Source organism: Oreochromis niloticus, linkage group LG22, assembly GCF_001858045.2.
Source record: "Oreochromis niloticus isolate F11D_XX linkage group LG22, O_niloticus_UMD_NMBU, whole genome shotgun sequence".
NCBI classification, from domain to species: domain Eukaryota; kingdom Metazoa; phylum Chordata; class Actinopteri; order Cichliformes; family Cichlidae; genus Oreochromis; species Oreochromis niloticus.
The window spans coordinates 16010513-16032298 of NC_031985.2; the positions used below are offsets into that span (position 1 = coordinate 16010513).

At 39.4% G+C, this 21786-nt stretch overlaps 1 protein-coding gene across 3 annotated transcripts in view; it reads left to right on the forward strand.

The window, feature by feature from the left end:
- The window catches only part of osbpl10a (oxysterol binding protein-like 10a), a 90115-nt gene that overhangs the window by 13757 nt on the left and 54572 nt on the right, over positions 1–21786 (forward strand). For 2 of the 3 annotated variants that reach the window (XM_005457170.4, XM_005457169.4), the window contains exons 2-3: positions 2845–3020; positions 19078–19157. In XM_005457170.4, the coding sequence (XP_005457227.2) occupies positions 2845–3020; positions 19078–19157 (256 nt within the window). Of the gene's footprint in view, positions 1–200; positions 1772–1959; positions 2549–2844; positions 3021–19077; positions 19158–21786 lie in introns of those variants that run through there. The other variant, XM_025902281.1, reaches the window with a different exon arrangement.

Genomic DNA, 21786 nt, shown 5'->3' on the forward strand with positions numbered 1-21786 from the left:
TCAGCAGATGCTGGTTTATTGTGGTAATAAACATTTTTGTTTTGTAATTTTTTTTTTTCGTTAGTCATTAGAGAAATGATCCCTTGGTGTTCTGCGCTAATATATCATAGAACTGATATGAGAGCTAGCATCTCATCTCAGCTTTTCCTAATCATCTAAAATGCCTGTATACTCCTAGGAAACTGATGGTTATGTTCTTTTCTTTATACTTTTTTATTCTTTATTGAGGTGAGTAGAGAAAGCTGGGAAAGACATGCAGTTAATGGCCTCAGGGTGGATTTGAACCCCGGTCTCTGCAATAGCTTAAAAAATACCGGCTCACCAGCTTAACCTGATGGGCAACAATGGGGCCTCATATTTTCACCTTTTAATTAAATAATGATGCAGATACATTGGTAAAGTTGATGGGTTTCCATAAAACTGTAGGGCATACAGATTCATAACAGGTTATAAGAATATAACCTGTTATGAAGAAGATAAGAAACAGTGCCAGTGTTTGAAACATGAAGGTAACAGCTTTTCTGCGACACCCAAAAAACACATGTGACATGGAGTGGATAGATGGCGCCTTAAAGTTTAATTTAGGATTTATATAAAGAAAAAAAATCCAAACCTACCTAACCCCATGTGGAAAAAAATTGCACCCCTTTGCGAAGTCGTGAATTATTTGCTGAGATCTGTTGAGTCAAAACTGTTACAATGGTGGATGCTCGTATAAAAATGGCCGAAGTTTCCAATAAAGCATCAGTGAGTGTATGTACAAGTAATCAGTATGAACCCAAAGGTCAGGCTTCAGACAGTTCCACGTTTAAAAAAAGTTTTTATTTTGTCCTGATCTGCATGATGTCACAAAGAGGGGATGTCATCAGAGACGCCATGATAATTCAACATTTTCATGATGCTTAACTCGCAATGCATTGGTAAGTTCTCAGTCTCTTTTTCTCATGTGACTTGTTTTTATTGCTGCAAAATGGGAGCGTGGCGCAGACAGCCTGATAAATATTTTTCATTAAAAATGTTGCATGCACCTTAAAAACTCAACACTTTGCATTGCAGTGTAGTCCAAGTTACTTGGATACAAACACCTGTTGACTGCTGTACTGTTACAGGTGTTTTGAATGTGAGACAGCAGTGAGAGTCTTATGTGACATAAGAGTTCTTGTAGATTTGGGTACAGCGGTGTCCTTTAAAAAACGTTGTGGCATACCTGCACTCCAGTACCTAACCAGTACCAGCAGCCCATAAAGTATGCGATGGATTGTGTTATTTTCTTTGCTCACTCTGAAATGGGCAGTAACTTGGTAATCAGCTCTCTTCTTTGCTCAATCTTTGTTTAAAAATCCAGAATAAGTCCATATGTTTGATTTACACATGGGCGGCACTTTCCTCGAGTTCTTCCTCCCATGCCTTCATCTGTGTTTTACCAGTTTCCTCCCACATGCTGACTGTCACCTCTTTTGGCCTCACTAGAAATGTTGCTGTACGCCATACAGTGACAAATAAAGGCACTCTGTTCTAAAAACACAAAAGCAGAGCTGCAAAAATCTGTCAAAATCAAATATGCTGAGCTGCCCGCTGTGACGACCCCTTGCGAATAAGGGAACAGCCGAAAGTAGCTTTTATCCCTGATCATTAAAATCCAGCTGATGTTTAAACTTTCTGTTTGCAAGGGCAGCCAGTCTGATGAAAGATGGCTTGAAAGGAGAGTGGACTTAAAGGGAATGGGAGCTAAAACCGAGATGAACTCCATGGCGATGTACCACAGCCCAATGTAGGATAAAATCAGATTATTTTGAACTGCAGATCATGCAGATCTACTCTAGTTGAGTCCATTAATACAAATATGGAGCTGGAAATGAGCATAATAGGTCCACTTAAGTTTGCTGATCAATACTGCAGCTCCAGTAATGGTGCATGGAGAGTTTTATGTTTAGTTTTTTTTTTTTTTTTTAAATACAGGTTGAATCTCAGAGAAAGGAGGATGATACAGGGCGCCTCTGAACACGAACACAAGACAAAGACACACACATGAACAAGACAAAGACAACCGCTATTGCCTCAGGTCTCTGTGCAAAAACATGAAAAGGTCAGCCATAGCCACCCAGTGCCACTGTGGTCTGTGCTGAACTGCAGAACCAGAACAAAGTGTTAAGCAGAGCCGACGGGCCAGCTTCTTGAATGTCATACGCGATCCTTTCCGGCCACAGGAAATGAAATGTCTCTGCCTCTGTGTGCCTGACTTGCTTTGCATCTTTCAGCCAGCGATGAGGGATTCAATTACCCAGTGATTGAATGTGATTCATTAATCACAAAGGAGAAAATGTGGGGTTTAATTTCCACGCCTCGGGCTGTGGGTTCTGCTCAAGATGACCGCGCTAATTGCTACCGTGAGTAATTTGGAATCAAGCTTGCCGGCTTGATGGTGCTGAAAGCAGGCGTTAATGTAAATGACGGGCTGTTCTTTTAATTTTTTTGAATTTTTTGTTCACGAGTGCTGCCTGAAGAGAGATGTGGTGAATAATATCCTGCAGGCATCATTACATGGGAGGTGAGATATGTTAAGGGTGTTGAGTGTTATTACGGCAGCTCTCTTTTTGCTCCATTTCACATACATTCATGTCCCCCGCCTTGTTTTCCTATTCTCTTCCACATCCTAAAAAGTTTGTGTAGCAGGAATATAAAAAAAAAGAAGTTTTTACCAGTAAACAAGATAATGAGAACATAAAACAAAATGATGATGATAACGGTCACGGTGCTTCTTCCATTTCCCGTTCCCTGGTCTTTTTCTCTGGTTCATTACTTTCTTAACTTCATTCTCTCTCTCTGCCTTTTCCTCCTGTGCAGGTATTTTGTGTTGGATCCAGAGCTGGGACAGCTGCAGTACTTTGTCAATGAGCAGGGGAAGAGCCAGAAGCCCCGTGGCTCGCTGCCTCTGATCGGCGCCTCGGTGACGACGAGCGACGAGGCTCCGCACATGTTCATCGTAAACTCCGTCAATGGAGAGCTGTATAAACTCAGAGGTATGTCCTCGCGCTGGCCTCAGGCTGCCCGTATACGGCAGAGAACAAACAGTGAGAGGGGTGTGTGTGTGTTTTACTTTGGATTCCTGTGAAGTGCGGTGTAGATACTAGGAGCGGCGGGATGAATAGCGGCTTATAGATGGCTCATAAATTCGAGCTGCAGTGTTTTTCCTTAAAGAGCAAAGACTTTCAAGAACATTTTTCTGCTTATTTGATTTGTATTACTTCATTGTTTTGGTTCAAGCCTGAGCATTTTATTTTTAGCAACACTAGATAGAGGACCTCCTGAACACTACCTGCTCACATCCACACAGCAGGCACACAGAGATGAGTAGTCAGTGGAAATAACTGCATTTATCAGAGAGTCAGATCTGATCTGAATCAGTGTTTCATTCAGTAGTTGGAAGAGGTCAAGAAACAGATAAGAGATGAGGAATCTTGGAGTTACGTTCGCGACGTGACAAAAACCATGACATGAAATAAGAGCGATGTGTTTATTTAACACTACAACTGCCATAGATTCCTGTGGGGTGGTGACTCTTGACTCAATCCTGCAACAACAGCAGTTTTGTGCAAAGAAGCAAGTTCTTCAAGAAGTTAATTTGTGAATTAAAACAAAAAAAAAAAAAAGCTTTTTATACTTACTTTGAAAAATTGGGGGTTTAGTTTTTACTTTTAGTTTAACAAAACATTTATATCTTTTCATTACAGAATATAAAGTTAAAGTGTGTACTGGAATTCACTAATAAATAAAGATTACACCAAGCAACACAATAATAGATCTAAATCATTTAATTATTGTAGAAGAAGGAAATTATAGAAGAGTTAAAAATGAGTTTTGGATAATGGGCTGTATTAGTTTAGCTAAAATAAAGAAGATATAAAAAACAAAGTGCTCTCTGTGACACAGATTGAACGGGTCATTGCCCACAGTTGGCTAAAGAAAAAGAAAGATACGCTGTGCACTAAATCAGTTATTGTAAAAGTACAACACACCATCCTCATCTGCCTCCGCCCACCAGACCTGCAGCTGCTCTGCTCCTCAGGCATGAAACATGTCTGATTCAGCTGTTCTGCTCTGGATTTCACTCTTTATTTGCTCAGATTAATTCCACGCATGCTGGACTTTCTGCTCTGTTCAGCTACAGTTCTCCACGCGCTCCATCACACACTCCTCCGCTCTGACCCGGCTCAACATCCCAGCCATGACCCTTTCAGCTCGGCGGTAATTATTCATCATTTATCCAACTACAGTCCCCTATATATTTATTTATCAATATCATCTAGCTATATCTGGCTCACGTTAAAGCTGCCTTCACATCAAAATGTGTCCAAACAACCATGTTGCTAGGCAACCCGGCATGCTGCAATTGCTGTTTTACATGAATTTCTATTGGGTCAGAATGACACCCGATGTGTAAGTGGTCATAATTTTTTTTTTTTTTTTTTTTTTATCCCACACACTCCACACACCAGTTCATTATATGATCAATGAACCCGTTTTAGGAAAAGTCGTGAGATGGCAGAGTTTTAATTTAACAGAGTTACATAAGTTTTAAAATGCCAAGAGATCAAAATGACCCTCAGTTCTAGTGTTCGTAAGTAAGTAAAGTAAACAGTTTCAGTTCCATTATTTATTGATTTCATTTCATTGATAGCGGTGCTGTCTACAGAAGTTCCAGTATGACCTGATGTTGCCTTTTTACTCTGACTTTTTACTAAATCTGTCCAAGACTTAAGACTTATATGATTTCTAGCCTTTAGTTGATAGACTAGAAACTATATAAGTGCGAAGTCATGAACAGATTTGGACACAATAAATCATTTAAAGTCTTTATTATTGTTTAGAATATGGCATTTATTTAGTCCATATTAAGTCGGTGTCATCCACATGGAGATTGAGCCTTGTGGATAATAAAACACAATATTGTCATTTTATATCAATTCAATTCAATGTAGTTCAGTTTTCTTTTTTATAGCGCCAAATCACAACAACAGTAACTCCTTTTTCTAATATAAAAACTTGACCCTAAAATTATCGAGATAAAAACCCCAGAGATTAGGATGGACCCCCCTATAAGCATGGTCTTGGCGACAGTGGGAAGGAAAAACTCTCTTAATAGGAAGAAACCTCTGGCAGCCATCTGCAGTGACCAGTTGGGGTTGAAGGGAAAGAGATTCAATTTGTTAAAAGTTACTTATTATTTATTTATTTACAGTCAGTAGGTGACTCACCCTCATTCTTAGAGTGCACTCTATTATTTACACTGTAAACATATAATAATGGTGTCAGCACACCTCTGGGAAAGTGCTGTGGATATTAAAAACAACTGTCCACAGTAGGGGTGGGTGATATGGCCTCAAAAAAAAAATTACGCCACGGTATTTCAAGGAAATGTATAGAAAGAACAAGGTTTTACTGGTGATTGCAACAGACAGACAGTAGGATTTCATAGTGGAAACAAAATCCATCTTTCATCAATGAGCTACTGTCACTGACTGACAGACTGCTTAATTCAAAGTGTGAATCTATTGCCACAAGGTGCCACAGCACTATATACAGTGACACAGAAAAAGTCCAGTGTAAGCATAAAAGTAGCCTAGCTTGTGTTTTTCAATGGGAGTTTTAAGTAAAAGTAGAAAGGAACTGCTTAGCATTAGAGTTTAACACAAGCTAAAGTAACCTTGTAACTTTTCAGGTGCTTGCACAATGTTGTCACATGATAAAATTGAAACTTTTTTTCTATTTTCTACCTGGTATGGTATGTTGGGTCAGACCTTTTTAAACCAGCTGCTTCCATCCACCTCGTCGCACTCTTCCTGAGGTCTTACCTCTGATAACTCCCTAGGTGCTAAATTGTCATCACAGGGTGATGCTGCTGCTCTCGCTCTCAGACATGACTGGTCTTGTATTGTTGTGCAGGCTATGGGAGCGTAAACACATAGCATCATCATGTCATAGATATTGCTATTGACACTATTTTAACATGGAAACATTTGTATGTGTATTATGATGATATCGAGATATGATATACACAGCCCAAGTCCGCAGGGATCAAGCTTAATAGTGGCTATATAGGTTAAAAACAACTAATCAACTTAAAATGAACAATGATGATTACCTAAATATAATTCAAACCCAATTTATATTTGAACTGTGTTGTTGCATCTATGTATAGTCATTATTTTTCATCCAAATAAGTCTGCATGCACGTGTACCTAATCCAGATAAGAAATGATGTTTCTATGGCCATTCAATAAGTGAAATTACACAAAGGTGAAATGTCTCTTTAAGAAGTATTGCCGCAACATGATCCTTAAGCTGGTTACTGTGCTAAAGGCCCGGGCTTTCAGTGACCTGTATCCACTTAAATAAGAGAGACTCCTTTTTCATTGTTGCTCCACTTGAGCTGCTGGAATGTCCCCTTACAGTCTTGAGGGGGAGGATATCAGAGTAACTTGGCCTGTATTCTCGGAATAACTCTGTGATCCAGTGAATCGAGCTAAAATGAAACAATAATGCCACAGTAAAGAAGAAGTTGGGCTTTGTAGCTCACAGAAGCGGTGTTTCTATTTCCAGTGACTCATTCAGATGCTTGCCAAAAAACTGCAATCCTGTCTCGACTGGTGCCAACACCCCAAACTAAACAAATGCGTGGATGTTATTGTTGTTGGGGTCAGCGACAAAGATATCCTTTAAAATGTTTGCTAAATTAAATTATATTATAAAAATTGGCCATAAAAGAGTAAACTTTGTACTCGCAAAAGCTCACTTTGCTCAAACAGCAGGGCACAAAGTGGCTCAAATGAGCTTTTTAGTAGTCTGTGAAGTTAAGATTGGCTGGTATACTCAGATGTGGATATTGGTTACCATGGGAACCCCTGAAACCTACTTGGATGTGGGTTGGGGGAACTTTTCGGTTCAGTCAGGAGTCATTTTTCAGTCTTTCTGGTTTCGCTGATAAGCAGTGTATAAGTCCACCAATGGTCTGAGTCCAAAGCTGTAAATGCCACCTTTATTCTCAGGATGATATCTCTTCACAGGAGAGCTTTGAACAGCTTCCCTTTTCCCTAGCTGCTGTAAGAAGATGCTGGATACACACAATCTGTAGCATTTCTCACACGGCTATACAGTAGCCCGAGAGTTTTCTGCCTCTAAACTGAAGCGGCTTGGTGCTTCCGTTGTCGGATGTAAGGACACTGGAGAGCTGCATGTTTTGTTGCTAAGCAAAGGTGAAGAGCGACTTGAATTTAATCATGTCTGAACACTGAGATGGAAAATTAAGCTATTTATCATATGAAGACTCAGAGATAGGGAGCCAATGAAAGGGTCAAGTTTTGTCAGCTGGGTACAAACTAGCTTATTAGGATGCCTGGCACAGTTTTGATTGTGCATCTGTATAATTAAAACGCAATGTTTTAAAGCGATCATCAAGAGTTATTGTCTGATTAGTATTTGTAAGGCTTGTATGGCTTCTCAGGATGGCCCCTGTTAGTTGTGGACGGTTTCAGCTGTTGTACTTATTCAGCATAAATTTCACTGAATGTTAATTGGGTGTTTACTGATTTGCTTCCCTGTGGGCAAATGGACATTAGTTATTGTTTGATTTAGACCATATGCTGACGAAAAATGTGTAAAATGTGTGAAGACTGTCGACTGCGTTTAAAAAGTGCACAGGCTGTGCATGACTCCACTCACAGGATTGTAGAGTATTATTTTGAAACGTCTGATGCAACCTTTCCCCTGTGTGAGTTAGTAGACTGTATGACGTTTGTTGCTAAGAACATAAATAAAATAATATCATAATGTCACGTACTGAAAACTTGGATCTCGGACACATAGAGACCGTTGGTGATTGGTTGCTGGCTAAGTGAGTGTGGCACCAGAAACCTCTTTGTGATTGATTGCTACGGTCGCAGCAAAAAGTTGAGTCTTCAAAAAGTTGAACTGTTTTGAAATGAGTGTTGTGAGCGCGAGGAGGAAAAAAGTGCTCTGTGCTGAGGATCACAGGCCCCTAATTACACATAACCTTAAGTCTTAATACAGTTTGAATGGGTAAGGAAGTTCATCTGCTATACAGTTGAGAGTTGACATAAGACAAATTACCTTCATAGGCCAAAAGTGGTTTTTGTACCAGGCTGTAAATGTGTTTAATTTTGCTGTTAGGTTTGATGGGTTTATATGGGAGTCTGTGCAGAACGGCTCTTGGTAGCAGGGAAAAAAATTGATTGGCCATTGTGGCGTTTGGGCCGTTAAGCTGCTTCAGAAATGAGCTGCTCATTCCACTTTCTGCAGATGTGAAACTGCAGCCTCTGGATGCCAGTGATATGGTGAATGTTATCATATTCCCCCTCCCAAATCCTTCATGTTGGTTCAACCCAAGCGACTGGGCTTTTTTGTCGAGAGGTACTGTGCAACAAGGTTATCAAAAAAAAGAGCATCCCTTTATTGTATTTAATGGAATATTTTGGTGCTTTGGTTCAAAAACTAGATGAAAACGTTGACAGTCTCACATTTATGTGGTGTGTATGTAGTTAGAGCCAGGAGATGTTTAGCTCACTGCCTGTTAATGTTTAACAGCCAACTTGCACTTCAGAATGTGGAAAACGGATGTAAGTTACCAGGACTTTTCTAAACTGTTTTCGAAGATGACCTCAAATATAAGCTTGATGAGTCCTTGTGTGTCCCTGTGTTTCCTTATTTGTTGTAAAACTTTGCATTTTCTTATTATTTCGAATCCCTTGATCATCAAAATCATACATGCTCACTGGCCACTTTGTTAGGTACAAGAGTTCAACTGCTCATTAATACAAATATTTTGAAAGACAGCGCCTGGTCTGCTGAGCCTTTATTTTTTCTTTAATAATTGGATGGTATGGTTAGAATTTGGCGTAAACAGCATGAAAGAGCAACAACAGCTCAGGTTGGTGATGATGATGATGTAATGATGTTTGGGGGATATCTTCTTCAGGGCTCTTAGTACCCTTAGTGGTGTTTAAGCCACATCCTTTGATGGCTTCTTCCAACAGGATAACGCACCACGTCACAACGCTCTAATAGTCTCAAGGTGGTTTCTTGAACATGACGATGAATTACAGTGTAGACAAATGACCTCCGAAGCCATCTCGCTCCCAATAAAGCATCTTTGGGATGGGATGGAACAGAAGATTCACATCATTGATATTGTTTTTTTCTTTGGCTTTGGTTTAAACTTCTTTGGGGGGTGCTTAAAAACACAGACTACATGATCAGCTTTTCTACTTTCACTGAGTAAATTTTTACTCTGGTACTCGTCTAAGGCGAATTAAGAAAGGAAAGGATTACATCTGTCGCAGTCCTTTAAGGGTGCGATCATTAAGGAAGAAAAATCATTAAAATGTGCCAATAATTGGGGAACACTCAGTCTTTTGTCTTTATTAACAACCACAGTTCACTTTCACATAGTAACTTTTGTATCAGAATATGTGCGACTTTTGCCTTAATTGGATGTTCTTACTGTGTTTAAAGATGACATCAAATTCCTCTTTTCTGTTCAGTGTAGGAGATTAAAATGAACTGCTTGGTGAAAAAAAAATCGTGAGGTGCAGTAGTGTGAAGCAAGAAAAAGCAATTATATCTAAAGTTAGCCTGTAATCACAACAACGTTTCTTTGCATATAATGCACTGGAACTGCTTTAGCAAGAGCAATCACAGGGTTCAAATGTCATTTTGCTCTGTTGATGAGTGAAGGCTGGTTGCTGGTTACTGTAATTGCCTGGCAGCTCTTCCCTCTGTTCCAGGCCTCGTCAGCCCGTCCATTTTCTTGAAAATATATGTTTAAAGTGCCTCGCTCGTAATATTTCCCAGCACTTTAATCAAATCTAACTGCTCGTCCAAGCATTAATCCTCAGACTCACCATTATCATAACCAATAACATCTTTCACGACGCTGTAATTAAAACATGTGTAATTAGGCGGCGGTGGTGGTGCCATGATTGAGTGGGAAGGAGGTTTCTCTTTCTCTCTCTCCTTCTCTCTTGATCACCTAGTAATGTTCAGATATCACTCAGCCATCTCTGTGGGATGGATATTGACTTTTAAATAAGACACGCAGACTGGGATGGGTGTCCGTTGTTGCTCGTTTTAAATGAGCACACGGTCCAGCTTCTCATTTTCCTGTTAGTCTTCTCGCTTTACAGGGCAAACTTTGTGCATTCATCAAATGAATTGAGCTGTCAGTGTCACCTCCAAGACAAACCCAGCTGAATTTTTGTAGGATCAGTGTAATCCTCCTCAGTGAGGCAGCTACTCTTATATAAATACTACAGTACTATTTTGCATCCAGTGAGTCAGTCTCTCTGATATTTTTTTATTAAGCGTTTATAATCAGTAGTTTTCCAGGCCTTTTGAAGGTCTTTACAAGTTTTTCTTTAGACAGTGGCTGCTTTATCAAACATTTTCAGTCATTTTCAAAGGAATTTTGTGTTTTATTTTTTTGGGTCTCCCCTTCTTTAGTTACACCAATGAAAAATACCAAAGATTTAGTCAATTTGTTGTTTCACTTTGATTCAGTCTGACTGTTGTAATGGAGCTACAAATATTTACATGATTTAAAATATTTACAAGAATACAACTGATGAACTGAGACTGATTTCCTAATCATTAACTTATTGGTCAGTCAGTTTCAGCTCAGAAAAGGTTATTTATTAAGGCAAAAGCCCATTAGTCTTTGGTTTCTACATGTTACCTCCAACAAGCCAGACTTTCTTGTAATTTTTTTAAAAGTGAGAAATGGTCTCAGTGGAAAGGTACCTGTCAAGAAGCCATTCCTAAGGAAGTGAAACAGGGAGAAAAGGCTGAGGTATGTCAGATTACACAAGAAATAAATGAAAAACCGGTGGCAATAAGTCTGATGAAGTGATGAATGTAAATTAATTAAATTAGGTTAAGGGAGAGGTACAACACTAAGTGTCTACAACCATCTGTAAAATATCCGTTTTATGGTTTAAGGCTGTATTTCAGCCAGTGGTGTCAAAATTGATGGCACTCTTTGGCATTTATAATTCTGTCAGATATTAATCCACAATGCAATACCATTAAGAAAGCATCTGATTGTCAGCAGCCTGATTTTTCAGCATGTCAACGATCCCACTTTTATTGCTAATGCAGTAAAAACCTACCTGGATAGAAAAACACACAGTGGACTCTCCAGAGCCTGGACCTCAACACTATTGAAGCAGTGTGGGATCACTTTGACAGACAACAGAACAAAAGGCAGCAAACATCCAAAGAAGAGCTTTGAATGTCCTTCAAGAGGCCTAGACAACTGTTCCTGGAGGCTACTTAAAAAATTTACAAGAAAAATGCCAAAGAGAGTTCAGGCTGTGTTGAAGAATAAAGATGGTCATACCAAATATTGACTTCCCAGCTCGTTAGAATCCTACAAACTTTGTTTTTGTTTTTTTACGCTGTTTTTACATGTGTATTTGGATATGCTTCATTAAATCTCTGCACCCATTTCTTTATGTTAATAAAAAGAAAAGACGAGTGACTCAAGATTTTTGCACAGCACTGTATGTATATCACTTGTGTCAGCATATGCACAGGTGCAAGGCCGGTGCTCAATACAGATGACTAATTACCTATAATCACAGCTGTGCTTGTGCACATCACAGATAAACATCAGATTTAGGCGCTTGCTCATCTGCGGGTAAGTTGTCCCTTTAGACTGAGTGAGTGATTTCTGTGGATGATGACAAGAAGAAGAAAGTGGGAAGCTTGTTACCGGATATTTTTTGCAGAAAGACAGCTTGTTACAGGTGTTTCTGACTGAATACTGTGTGCTCCCTGCAGGGGCGAGCAGCCACTCCCAGTGGGAGAACACACATCGAATGCGGCGTTTGTGTGAATGTCTCATTTTCAGAGTTGCCTCTTCACTTAAAGAGACCTTCTGTAGCTGGCAGATGTTGGCAGTGAAAGTGATTGACAAGTGCAAATTGAATTCTTCCTGCACTAAAATAACCCCAACCTCAATAATAACATCTCAACTTAACTTTAAAAAAGAAATCTCAGAAGATTTTTTTTTTTTGGTGGTTTTGGGTGATGATGTAATACCGCATTAATCTGATGATAAAATGTGGTCGCCTTGTTTTATTCTCCCTAACAAGGAGAGTGCTGCACTCATTTCCCCACTTAAACATCTTCTGATGATTATATTTGTCAAAAATACTCTGGAACCAAAGGGGAATTAATTTAGGGTCCAGTTTGCTTCAGATGAATGTGTTTGTACAAAGTGATGAAAATTACACTATTCTCAGAAATTCTCAGTGGTGCTGCATTCACTTACACATTTAACAAGCGAACAAAAAAAGCTGTGTGAGGAGTTTGAACCCTGCTAACTTTCACTCCCATACAACCAGCCCACTTCTGTTAAACACAACATTTTCCAGTGTTCCCAAAAACCATCAGGGGATGCTTTTCCCCTGCAGAAAATCAAAGTTTCACTGATGTTTGGCATAAATCCTTTTTTTAAGAGAGTACTGAGGACTCTTCTTTCCAATCTCCAGTAAAGGAGTAGTGGATTAATGGTGCTCACAAAATGCACTGTTTGACTTGAATAATGTTCCTATCACAGTTCCTGAAGTTTTTGGTACAGCAGAGAAATGAGAATTTAAAAACAAAGAAAAGATTCAAGAGTGCCTGAATATCCTTAATTACTTTTGTAGCAGAAAAGCAAAAGCATTCCAGTGCTGCAAACTGTTAATAAGAAAAGACTTTGATCTGTTTAGTTTTAAGTATAAATAAAGAAAAATGCAGACAGAGAATCCTGGCTTCATAAATGCGGCAGACATCAGCAGTGACGTCATCAGGAACAACGGGACTTTCCAGTATTTGCAATCCTTGTTTGCTTTTAACTTCAGTGTCTGTAAACATCCCTCAAAACTATTTCTGAACAGTTTCTGATGCATAAGCTACAAATAAATGTCCTATAAGTCCTCATTCAGCAAACCTCTCGACTGTGAGGGGAAACTCTCTGACGGAGGTTTCAGAGAGGAAGATGTTGTTCAAGTTATGCTCTGTATTAGGCAATCCTCCACACTCTTTGTGTTGCACAGCCACAGGAGTACAATCAGCGCAAGACTCGCTCAACCATGATGTATGCAACAGGAAATCAGCCAATCACAGGAAATCCTACCTGCAGCATTATGACACCTGGACTATTTTCACTTGTGATATCTTGTCTAGACTATACGTAGTGTTGCTTTAAGCTTTGGAATATTTCATTTTAATTTAGCGTTTCACTTTGAGCGCCTTAGTTTTACTTATTTCTTTTTTTTAAAGTTTTGAGTTTATGTTTGGTATCTTTCATATTTATATTTTAAGTGAGCGTCTGTAACAAAACACTTATACTCCTGGAATTTTTGAAATATTCTGGTTTTGACTCTTAAAACCCCGTTCACAGAGCTACCCACAGCCGCGGGGTGCGTCCTTGCCAGTCAGCCAGCAAACTTTTCCCACTTAGTTTTGCTGGTGACTTTTCCTTCTTTGGCCTGTGGAGATAACGCTGTGTGGATTGTGATCAATAAACAGATTCTTGTAACCTCAGTGCAGTTTTGTACCCGAAGCTTAATCATTTATAAATGTGCTACAAGTGAGTATTTATCCATTTGCATCACTGCAAAACAACAATAATTCAAATAGTTTGACATTTTCAAGTTAAAAATACATAGAAATTAAACAAAAATCGATAAATGTGGCCTTTATTGCACATTAATCTTGAAATTTAGAAATTTTAGGAAAAGTTACAAAAAGTTAAAGAAGATACATTTGACTTTTTTTCTGGTTTTACATGCGGCAGAATCACTCCGAGAGCGCAAACCTCCACCAAGGCTACTCACTCTTGGGAAGTATTCACTGTGAAGGGAATAGCATTGTACTTGGTATTAAAACATAATGTAGAAGTGGGTGATGGATAACAGGTGTTCATTTGTGAATATTATATAACATTAAACTCCATAACATTATTCTACAATATATTTCTCTTTCTCTCGACAATGCTGTTTCGGTCAAACTGGCAAAAACGTCGATGTCAAATGTAAAAGTGAGATGACATGATATGTTGATGCAAACAATAATGTGACATATGAAATTCCCATATACAAGTATAATTTCTTACAGTTCTTACGGTTTTACCTTATATGACCTTGAAGAAGAGGTCAGAGGTCCCAAATAATCAGATATTTAGAATTCCTCATTCCCCATATAAATGAATGTTTTCAATACAAACAACTGCAGTAAGAAGCATAGTTTTAAAAAGGATTATCACTTTGACCTTCAGATCAGATCAGCTCAGAGGTCATATATCACATGATGTTTTAAATCCTTACACAGTACTTTCTATCTGTTGACAACACACACCACACTTGTAAGAATCAGTTTCTAAGTTATGAGCCTTTTTGTCAATTTGTGATCAATAAATTATTCAGTTGACCTTGAACACCTTAGTGGATGTCTGGCAAATTTCGATATATTGTTAACATGATCCCACTCTACACCTACACCTAAACTACACCTACAAAGTTTTATCAGAATTAACTCAAAACATTTTGAGCTATTGCGTTGGCAGACAAAATGGCATGGATGCAAACACCCCCCAAAACAAGCCTTCTTGGTGAAGGTAATGATTTTTTTTGTATTACTATGATGAGATTAACCAGTAAATCCAGAACGCCAGGAATAGGTTAACAGTTGCCCAAACCACTGCTGCATTTTCCTCTTGCCAGCACTGAGGACACATCCATCGCCTTTGAAATAGTTAGTTGGCACCTCCTGGGAGCCTGGGTTGAGACTGGAAGCCTCAGTTTCTGACTGAGGAGCAAGTTTGATTAAAAGTGAAAATGAACGTGTAGCATGACTTCACACATTGTACGTGTTTAATAAAACTGGCACAGCGTTCGTTCAGATGTCAGCGCTAATCCTGTTGGCATGCTATAGCTTATTTTTTAAGCAACTGCTGCTCTTCCAGAGCATTTTGGTTGGAGCTTGTGATCTTGAAATTTTATTCTCATGCTGCAGATGTGCCAACGCGAATAGACTTCTGACAGAAAGTTTTTGGCTCGGTGGCTGGCATGAAATAAGGAAACCTTACACTGAACCAAGTGCCGTGCACTGAACAGTCCGGAATAAATATACATACCTTTCGAGCCTGGCACCTGCTGCTTCAGACACATGTTTAATTCAGCGTGTGCAGAGTGGGAGTGCTGTTCTGTTTCAGGTTCAGCTGAGATTTATAAGTAATAAAAACTTTAGTTATGCCTCAGTTTACTTTGTGCTTATGTGCATTTTATTTTTTCTTCTGACAGTTATGTCTTAGTCTGAGTTACTAAAGGCAGCAGAACATTTGAAGTTGTGAGGGATGTTCAGTTTGAACTTTGTTTGTTTTCTCTCGCTGTTCTGGCTCATTGAACCTAAAACATTCAGAGTTGAGTGTAGTAGTTTAAATCTGAATGAAGCCCATCTTTCTGGGAGACCTGAAGCGGCATTTGAGCTGTGATCTATAAATAAGTCTTGTGGGCCTATTGTGCTCATTCATGTGAGGATTTTCTAAAGACTTTGGGTGTCCCACTCCTGTTTTTCTGTTCCGCAAAGATGCTCCCAAGTGCTGCTGTGAGCCTCAGATGGACTCTTTCATGAAGTTGGCATCTGGACAGACTTTACAGCATTATTTTAATTAAAAATTGTGTGTGACGTGCATAATTAGAACAGAAAGCAGAATGAAATGGCTCTTAAACAAATAAGCATAAAAACTAAGGAGATGTTTCTTTTTTATTAGCCTTTTATGCCTTTTTATCTGCTATGTGAGTATACACACTTGCCAGCCACTTTAGTTATTCAGTTGCTTAGTAGCATATATCATAAATCTATAATCAGCCAATCACAAGCCAGCAACTCGGTGCATTTAGGCATGCAGACATGGTCAGGATGACCCTCAGACCCAGCATCAGAATGGGGAAGAAGCTGATTTGTGATTTTTGAATGTGGCATGGTTTTTGGTGTCAGACAGGCCTGACTGAGCGTTTAGGAAAATTCTGTGATTTTCACACACAACCATCTCTGACCCGAAAGAAAAGAAAATATCCAATGAGCTTGCCGTTCTCTGGGCGAGGTCAAAGGAAAATTGACTTCTTCAGGGAGAGGAAAGCAACATTAACTCAAGTAACCACTTGTTAAAACCAAGGTAGGCAGAAGACCATCTCTTGAAGCAGATAGGCTACAGTAGCAGAAGACTACACTAGGTGCCTCTCTTATCAGCTGAGGACAGGAAGGTGAGGGTATAATTACGCAGACTCACCAAAGTTAAACAACAGATGATTGTAGAACAGAAAGCTCTACAAATTGTCCCCTTGACTGCACCAAAACAGTTGAGAGAAGTATTTGTTTTGTAAAGTGCTAATATGAGCACAGTCTATCTAGCAGCTGTGAGTGAATGTTAGCGCAGTCCTCCTCACAAGCAGTGCAACTTTGTTTACTAGCTGGTTCTGTGACAGGCACGAATTCACACATTTCAATCGCTGCTGGAAGAATATGTTCTTGTCCAGCTGAGTGTGGCTGCTTACTTTTTGCAATTTGTTCAGCTGCCAAAAAACAAAATATGTGCTTTTATTAAAGTTGCTTTCCTGAGCTTGTATTCTACAATGTTTCACGGTACACGGTCTTTAAGCTCCAGGTGTTTTGTGATGAAAAGCAGCTTTAGCTTAGGATTCATGGCTTTATTAGCTAGCGCCCAAAGACAGGTGACACATTTTTGTTTTCTGTTGCTGTTCTCAGTAAAACCAAAGTTGAGATGACTGTGATCAGTTCAGCTGATTTGGGCTTAGCTCCACTTGATAAAGTAGTAAAAATGTATCTGTTGTCACTAGCTAGGTATGCTAGCAGCTGGAGTGTGTACCGAGTGCATCCTGAGAAAAGTGATCAAAGTGAGTGATGGACAACAGATTTTATTTTTTTAGTTTTTATTGGCCCAAATGTTGAATAAGTGTGTTTATTTTATGGCATAGTGGGTCACATATGTATTTACAGATGTTTTTAATGATAAGCCCAACTTTTTTTTGTTTATTGCAAGTTATTTTGTGCACCCCAGTTCCATAAAGTCATAACTGAACTTTCAGGTGTGTTTTAATGGTTTTTAAGGCAGTTCTACTTTATAAAGAAGTGCATAATGACGTCTGACCTGCGTGCATCAAAGCTTTTTTCTACTGTTTGTACTCCAGCTGGAGTTGACCTGCTGTCTAAACTTTACTTTTATCAGTGCCATCACAGTTATTTTTTTCTCTAATAATTAGTCAGTGAAATGAGATCAGGTGGATTTCCGTTCTGCCCTGGAAGAGGTCAAAGCAAGCAGACAGTCAGCGTCTTCTCCAGCCTGAGGCTGCAGCTCACTGCATTAGTCAGCAAATCTGGCGGTTTGTGTTTGGATAGCGGGCTGGATTGTCTCTGTGCCGAGATGAAAACCACATGCAAGCTGAGCGTATCAGCCACTTTGTGTGCTGTTCGCAAAGTGGCCGAATGAATTGCTGGTGTTTCTTGAATACTGAGTGTTCAATTTGGCGTGGACAGGAAAATGAAGAGGTTCAAATGTGATAGCAGCCCTCAGGACATCATTCAGAAAGTAACATGATCAAATATTCAGGAACACAGTCAGCAACTTCAGTGATCATTCGGGAGCAAATGAGATTGCTGGCATCCTGCAGGTTGACCTCATTGATGCCTCATTTGCAGCCCTCATCGCCCTTTGGCGAAGTTTGTAGCTTAAAGCAGTAGCTGGTTGACTCCATCTCAAGCCCTGATCTGGATCCTTATTTATTTTACACTTGTGTACCCTGAACTCTGTTGTAGCTACACCCATTAAGCTTAGCTTAGCAAAAAGCCTGGAAAGCAAAGAGCATAACTCTGCAGTGTTATGCTGCACCACTGATTAACATGTTTGATCCATAGAAATCGAAAAGTGTAACGGGGTCATGTGGGGATTTGTGCGTGGCTACTTTCCAGTACACTGATCAGTGCCACAGCTGGAGAATGAAACCTATGAAACATGTTAATTAGTTCGCTTTTGAGGCGCTAGTAGGCTGATTTTTTTTTTTTTTTTTTTTAATCTTTGGGCAGAACGAGGCTCAGCTAAGCTAACTGTCTGTTGGCTGTTTTATTCTCTGCTGTTTGTTTTTTGTGGCATACGGACTCATTTCTGCCTTTTGGGGTTAATTAAGTCTTTGGTTAAACTTGCTTAAGAATTTTGATTTAACATAAAAGTAAAGAAGGCTGCTGGTTGTTTAAAGAAGATAAAACCAACTTGTTTATGTTGTCTGTTTGAAGCACTGTAAAATATGTGTGGGAACATCTTTGCCTTGTGTTTGATGCTACACCCTTAGTCACTGTGTAGTTTCACTTGGATTTGATCTACTGGTCTCATCCCGTGAAGGCACTAAAACTATTTACATGTGAGTAAATAGATAACAGATAAATCTGGGATGATTTACTAATCATTAGCTCATTAGTCAATAAGTTTTGAAATGGTTATTTATTAAAGCAAAGGCTGATTAGGTTCCAGTGCTTGCACCTGGGCATTTTCACTGCAATGTATCCTTAAGCCACTTAACACTGATCTATAAATTATTCAAGCATAAAAAAGGCAGATGGACGAGTGTTGTGTCTAGACTAAGACAGTTTACCAAAGGTATACCAAAATACACAAGAACTGGACTGAATGGAGTGAAAATCAATTTGATGTTTTTGGTTAAAATCAACATGGTGGAGGCTCTGTGGTGGTTTGGGCTGCATTTCAGTGTCTTGAACCTTTCATTTTAAAGTCCCTCTCCAGCCATGACTCTGTATCACTTCATGCCGATAATAAGTGCTTGTTAACCATTGGTGGATGTGGACACTTGAAGGCTTTCTTATAGCTGTGTATTGATCGGCACCTGAACTCGTGCACTAGTTTGTTAGTCGAGTCAGGAGCATATGGGAGGTTGATGGGTTTTAATTTTTTTAATTAGTTTTTGTTCTGTGTGTGTTTTTCTGTAGCCTCTGATGCCAAGGAGCAGCAGTTTTGGATCAGCCAGCTCCAAGCATGTGCCAGACGTCACTCTGACAGCAGTGCCAAGGTAAAACACACACACACACACACACACACACACACACACACACACACACACACACACACACACACACACACACACACTCTATTACAGAGAAACATGTTATAAACATGACCCTGGTCTAAGCTCTTGGCGTCTGTTGCTGAGGAAGATAAGTCAGCAGAGAACCTTGACATTTCCCTCGAGATTAATGTTCTGTTGTGTGTCTGTTTATAAATGCCTGAAATAGAATACTGTTGCAAACTCATACTGGGTTCAGTACAAAGTTTTTGTTGTTGTTTTTGTTTATTTATTTATTTTTAACAGGAGTAGGATTTTCCTCAGGTGGAAACCTCTGTGCAGCGTACCTAAAGGAATTCCTGCCTCTTTCTTTCTATTCTGCTTTTAACCGGCTGGCTTTGAGTAAATGGAAAAGTGACAGATTTATTCCTGTCATTTTAAGTTTTAAATGGCACAATCTCTTTGGTCTCTTAATTAACAACCCATCACAAGATACAGTCTAGTATTGTTTCCTCATTTTTTTCTTCTCCTGTCATTCTCCTCTTGTTGACCTGCTGAGTGATGTCTCACAGGAGCCGTGTGTGCACATTATAACTCAGTTACAAAAATAAGTGGAGCTCTACTGGTCAAATAACTAAGTTATGCATGGATTAATTGTGTCTAAACCTTTACATGTAGTTCCTGTTATGTGTGTAACTGCTATGCTATGCTATGCTAATATACTTTGCTTTGTTTTTTTACTTGATTTTAAATTGATTTTAATTGACAATAAAATCTTTCTTTCAGCACTTCACACATTACAATAACCAGTGACTTGCTATGGATTGTGAGCCAGATGAGCTACTACTGTTTTTATTATTTCCTCCTGCCATTGATTTGTAGTCATAGTGCACTCAAATATCCTTTTTTCCGCTTCTTTAAAAACAAAAAACAAGTGACTTCAAAGAGTTATTGGGTTATAGCCTCCCAAAGCGTTTGTGTTATAGCAGGAAAAACAACAATGAACTCCGGCTGCATCCTGAATTTCAAAGTGAGTGTAGTACATTGGCTCTTGTGAAATGAACTTATTTGACATTTTGGGGCAAGTTAATGATCTTGGATGGTGATGAAACGAACTGAAACGGATGACATGAAAGTAATAGTGCTGAATAGTTTTAGCCTCGACACACTGCGCGTGTCATCTTCTTTCAGGTGATTTACAGAGGTTTGTTACATTTTCCGATTCTTCTTTGCACTCGCTCCATGAATGCTCATCACAGTGAGCAAATCTGCAGTCAGAAGACTTTATTAAATGCCATCCAGATAAATGCCACATCTCTGCTGACAACAAGTACTGTTACGCTTCCAGATGAACTCTGTGCCTCTGACTTTGTGAGCGACTGATTCTAAAAGGAAACAAATAATATGAAAAAGAAAGTGAGCGAAACATACAGAAATGTGTTAATGTGCGCAGGAAATAAAATGAAAACGGCAACGAAAGTGAGGCTGACACCCTTTCCCCAACTCATCTCATCTGTCTTGTGAAACTTTGCCTGCTGATTAATCTGAGAATATTTTTAGTCCTTCCTTTGATTTAGTGATTTAGGGAAATGTCGTATAGTAGTGCGCTCCTGCTGCTTTAATAAAGGATGCATGTGCAGCTAAGAGTCCCTGGCGTCACTGTCCTCTTCTTATCTCTGTATGCTCACTCCAGATGGATTACTGAGTTGGGTGCATTATAACTACCTTCATCAAAAACTGTATTTTTTCCAAATATGGGTTTCATGGATTAATGTTTGGGCCATTGCTTCTTTGGGGGGTTTAGTGTGGTCGTCAAGGGATTAGGTCTATGTGTGTAGGTGTGTGTGTGTGCTGCCTGTATCTCTGTGGGGTGTATCCCCATTCGTCTGATCCAGTGGAGAATGAGGCTTGTTATAGAGCTCCTTGTGGAGCTCCACAGCCGGTGGTGACAGTGTGAAAATCAGCAGTGCATGAACAAGAGAAATAATCCAAACTGTGTTATTTCTTCTGCAAACTTTTGGTATTAAAGTTAGGTTTTTGCATCAGATTGCAGTTACTCAGAATGTACTTCATTGTTTGTTTTTTGGGGCGGTTAGCGATGAACAAGCTGATTGGTTCTTGTTGAACCAGAGTAAAGTTTAGAGCTGATGCTATTAGCCACTCATTATATGAACATCTGTACAAACTGTTAGTTTGGAGAAGCTTGTTTGAGGCTATCACTAACTGGTACTGTAACACTGGAATATGTAGAGTTGACAGCGTTTATCTTTTGAGTTACCTCTTTGTGTTAGGTCTTAGTCACAGAGGCCTAGAGACAGGGCAGCAGCCTATGGCAAGTTCCGTTTGCCTATTTGCCGACTGGTTGGCGAGTTGTTGCTGGGTAAAGTCCGTTTCAAAGAGGGGGCTGCAGCTAAGAAATCCTTGTGATTACTTTGGTATCTAGCAATCTGTTGACATCACCTGCAGTTTGCATGGAAGTCGTGGACTTCAAACATTAGCCTTCAAAGTAAAGTTTTGGCCTTACCCCTGCAAACAACAAGTGTCAAAATGTGCAACCTTTACTTTGAAGGGAAACGGTCTCTGTTTCGCATCACTACCATTTGACTAGTAGTTGGGGAGTGTTTGCACACAAGAC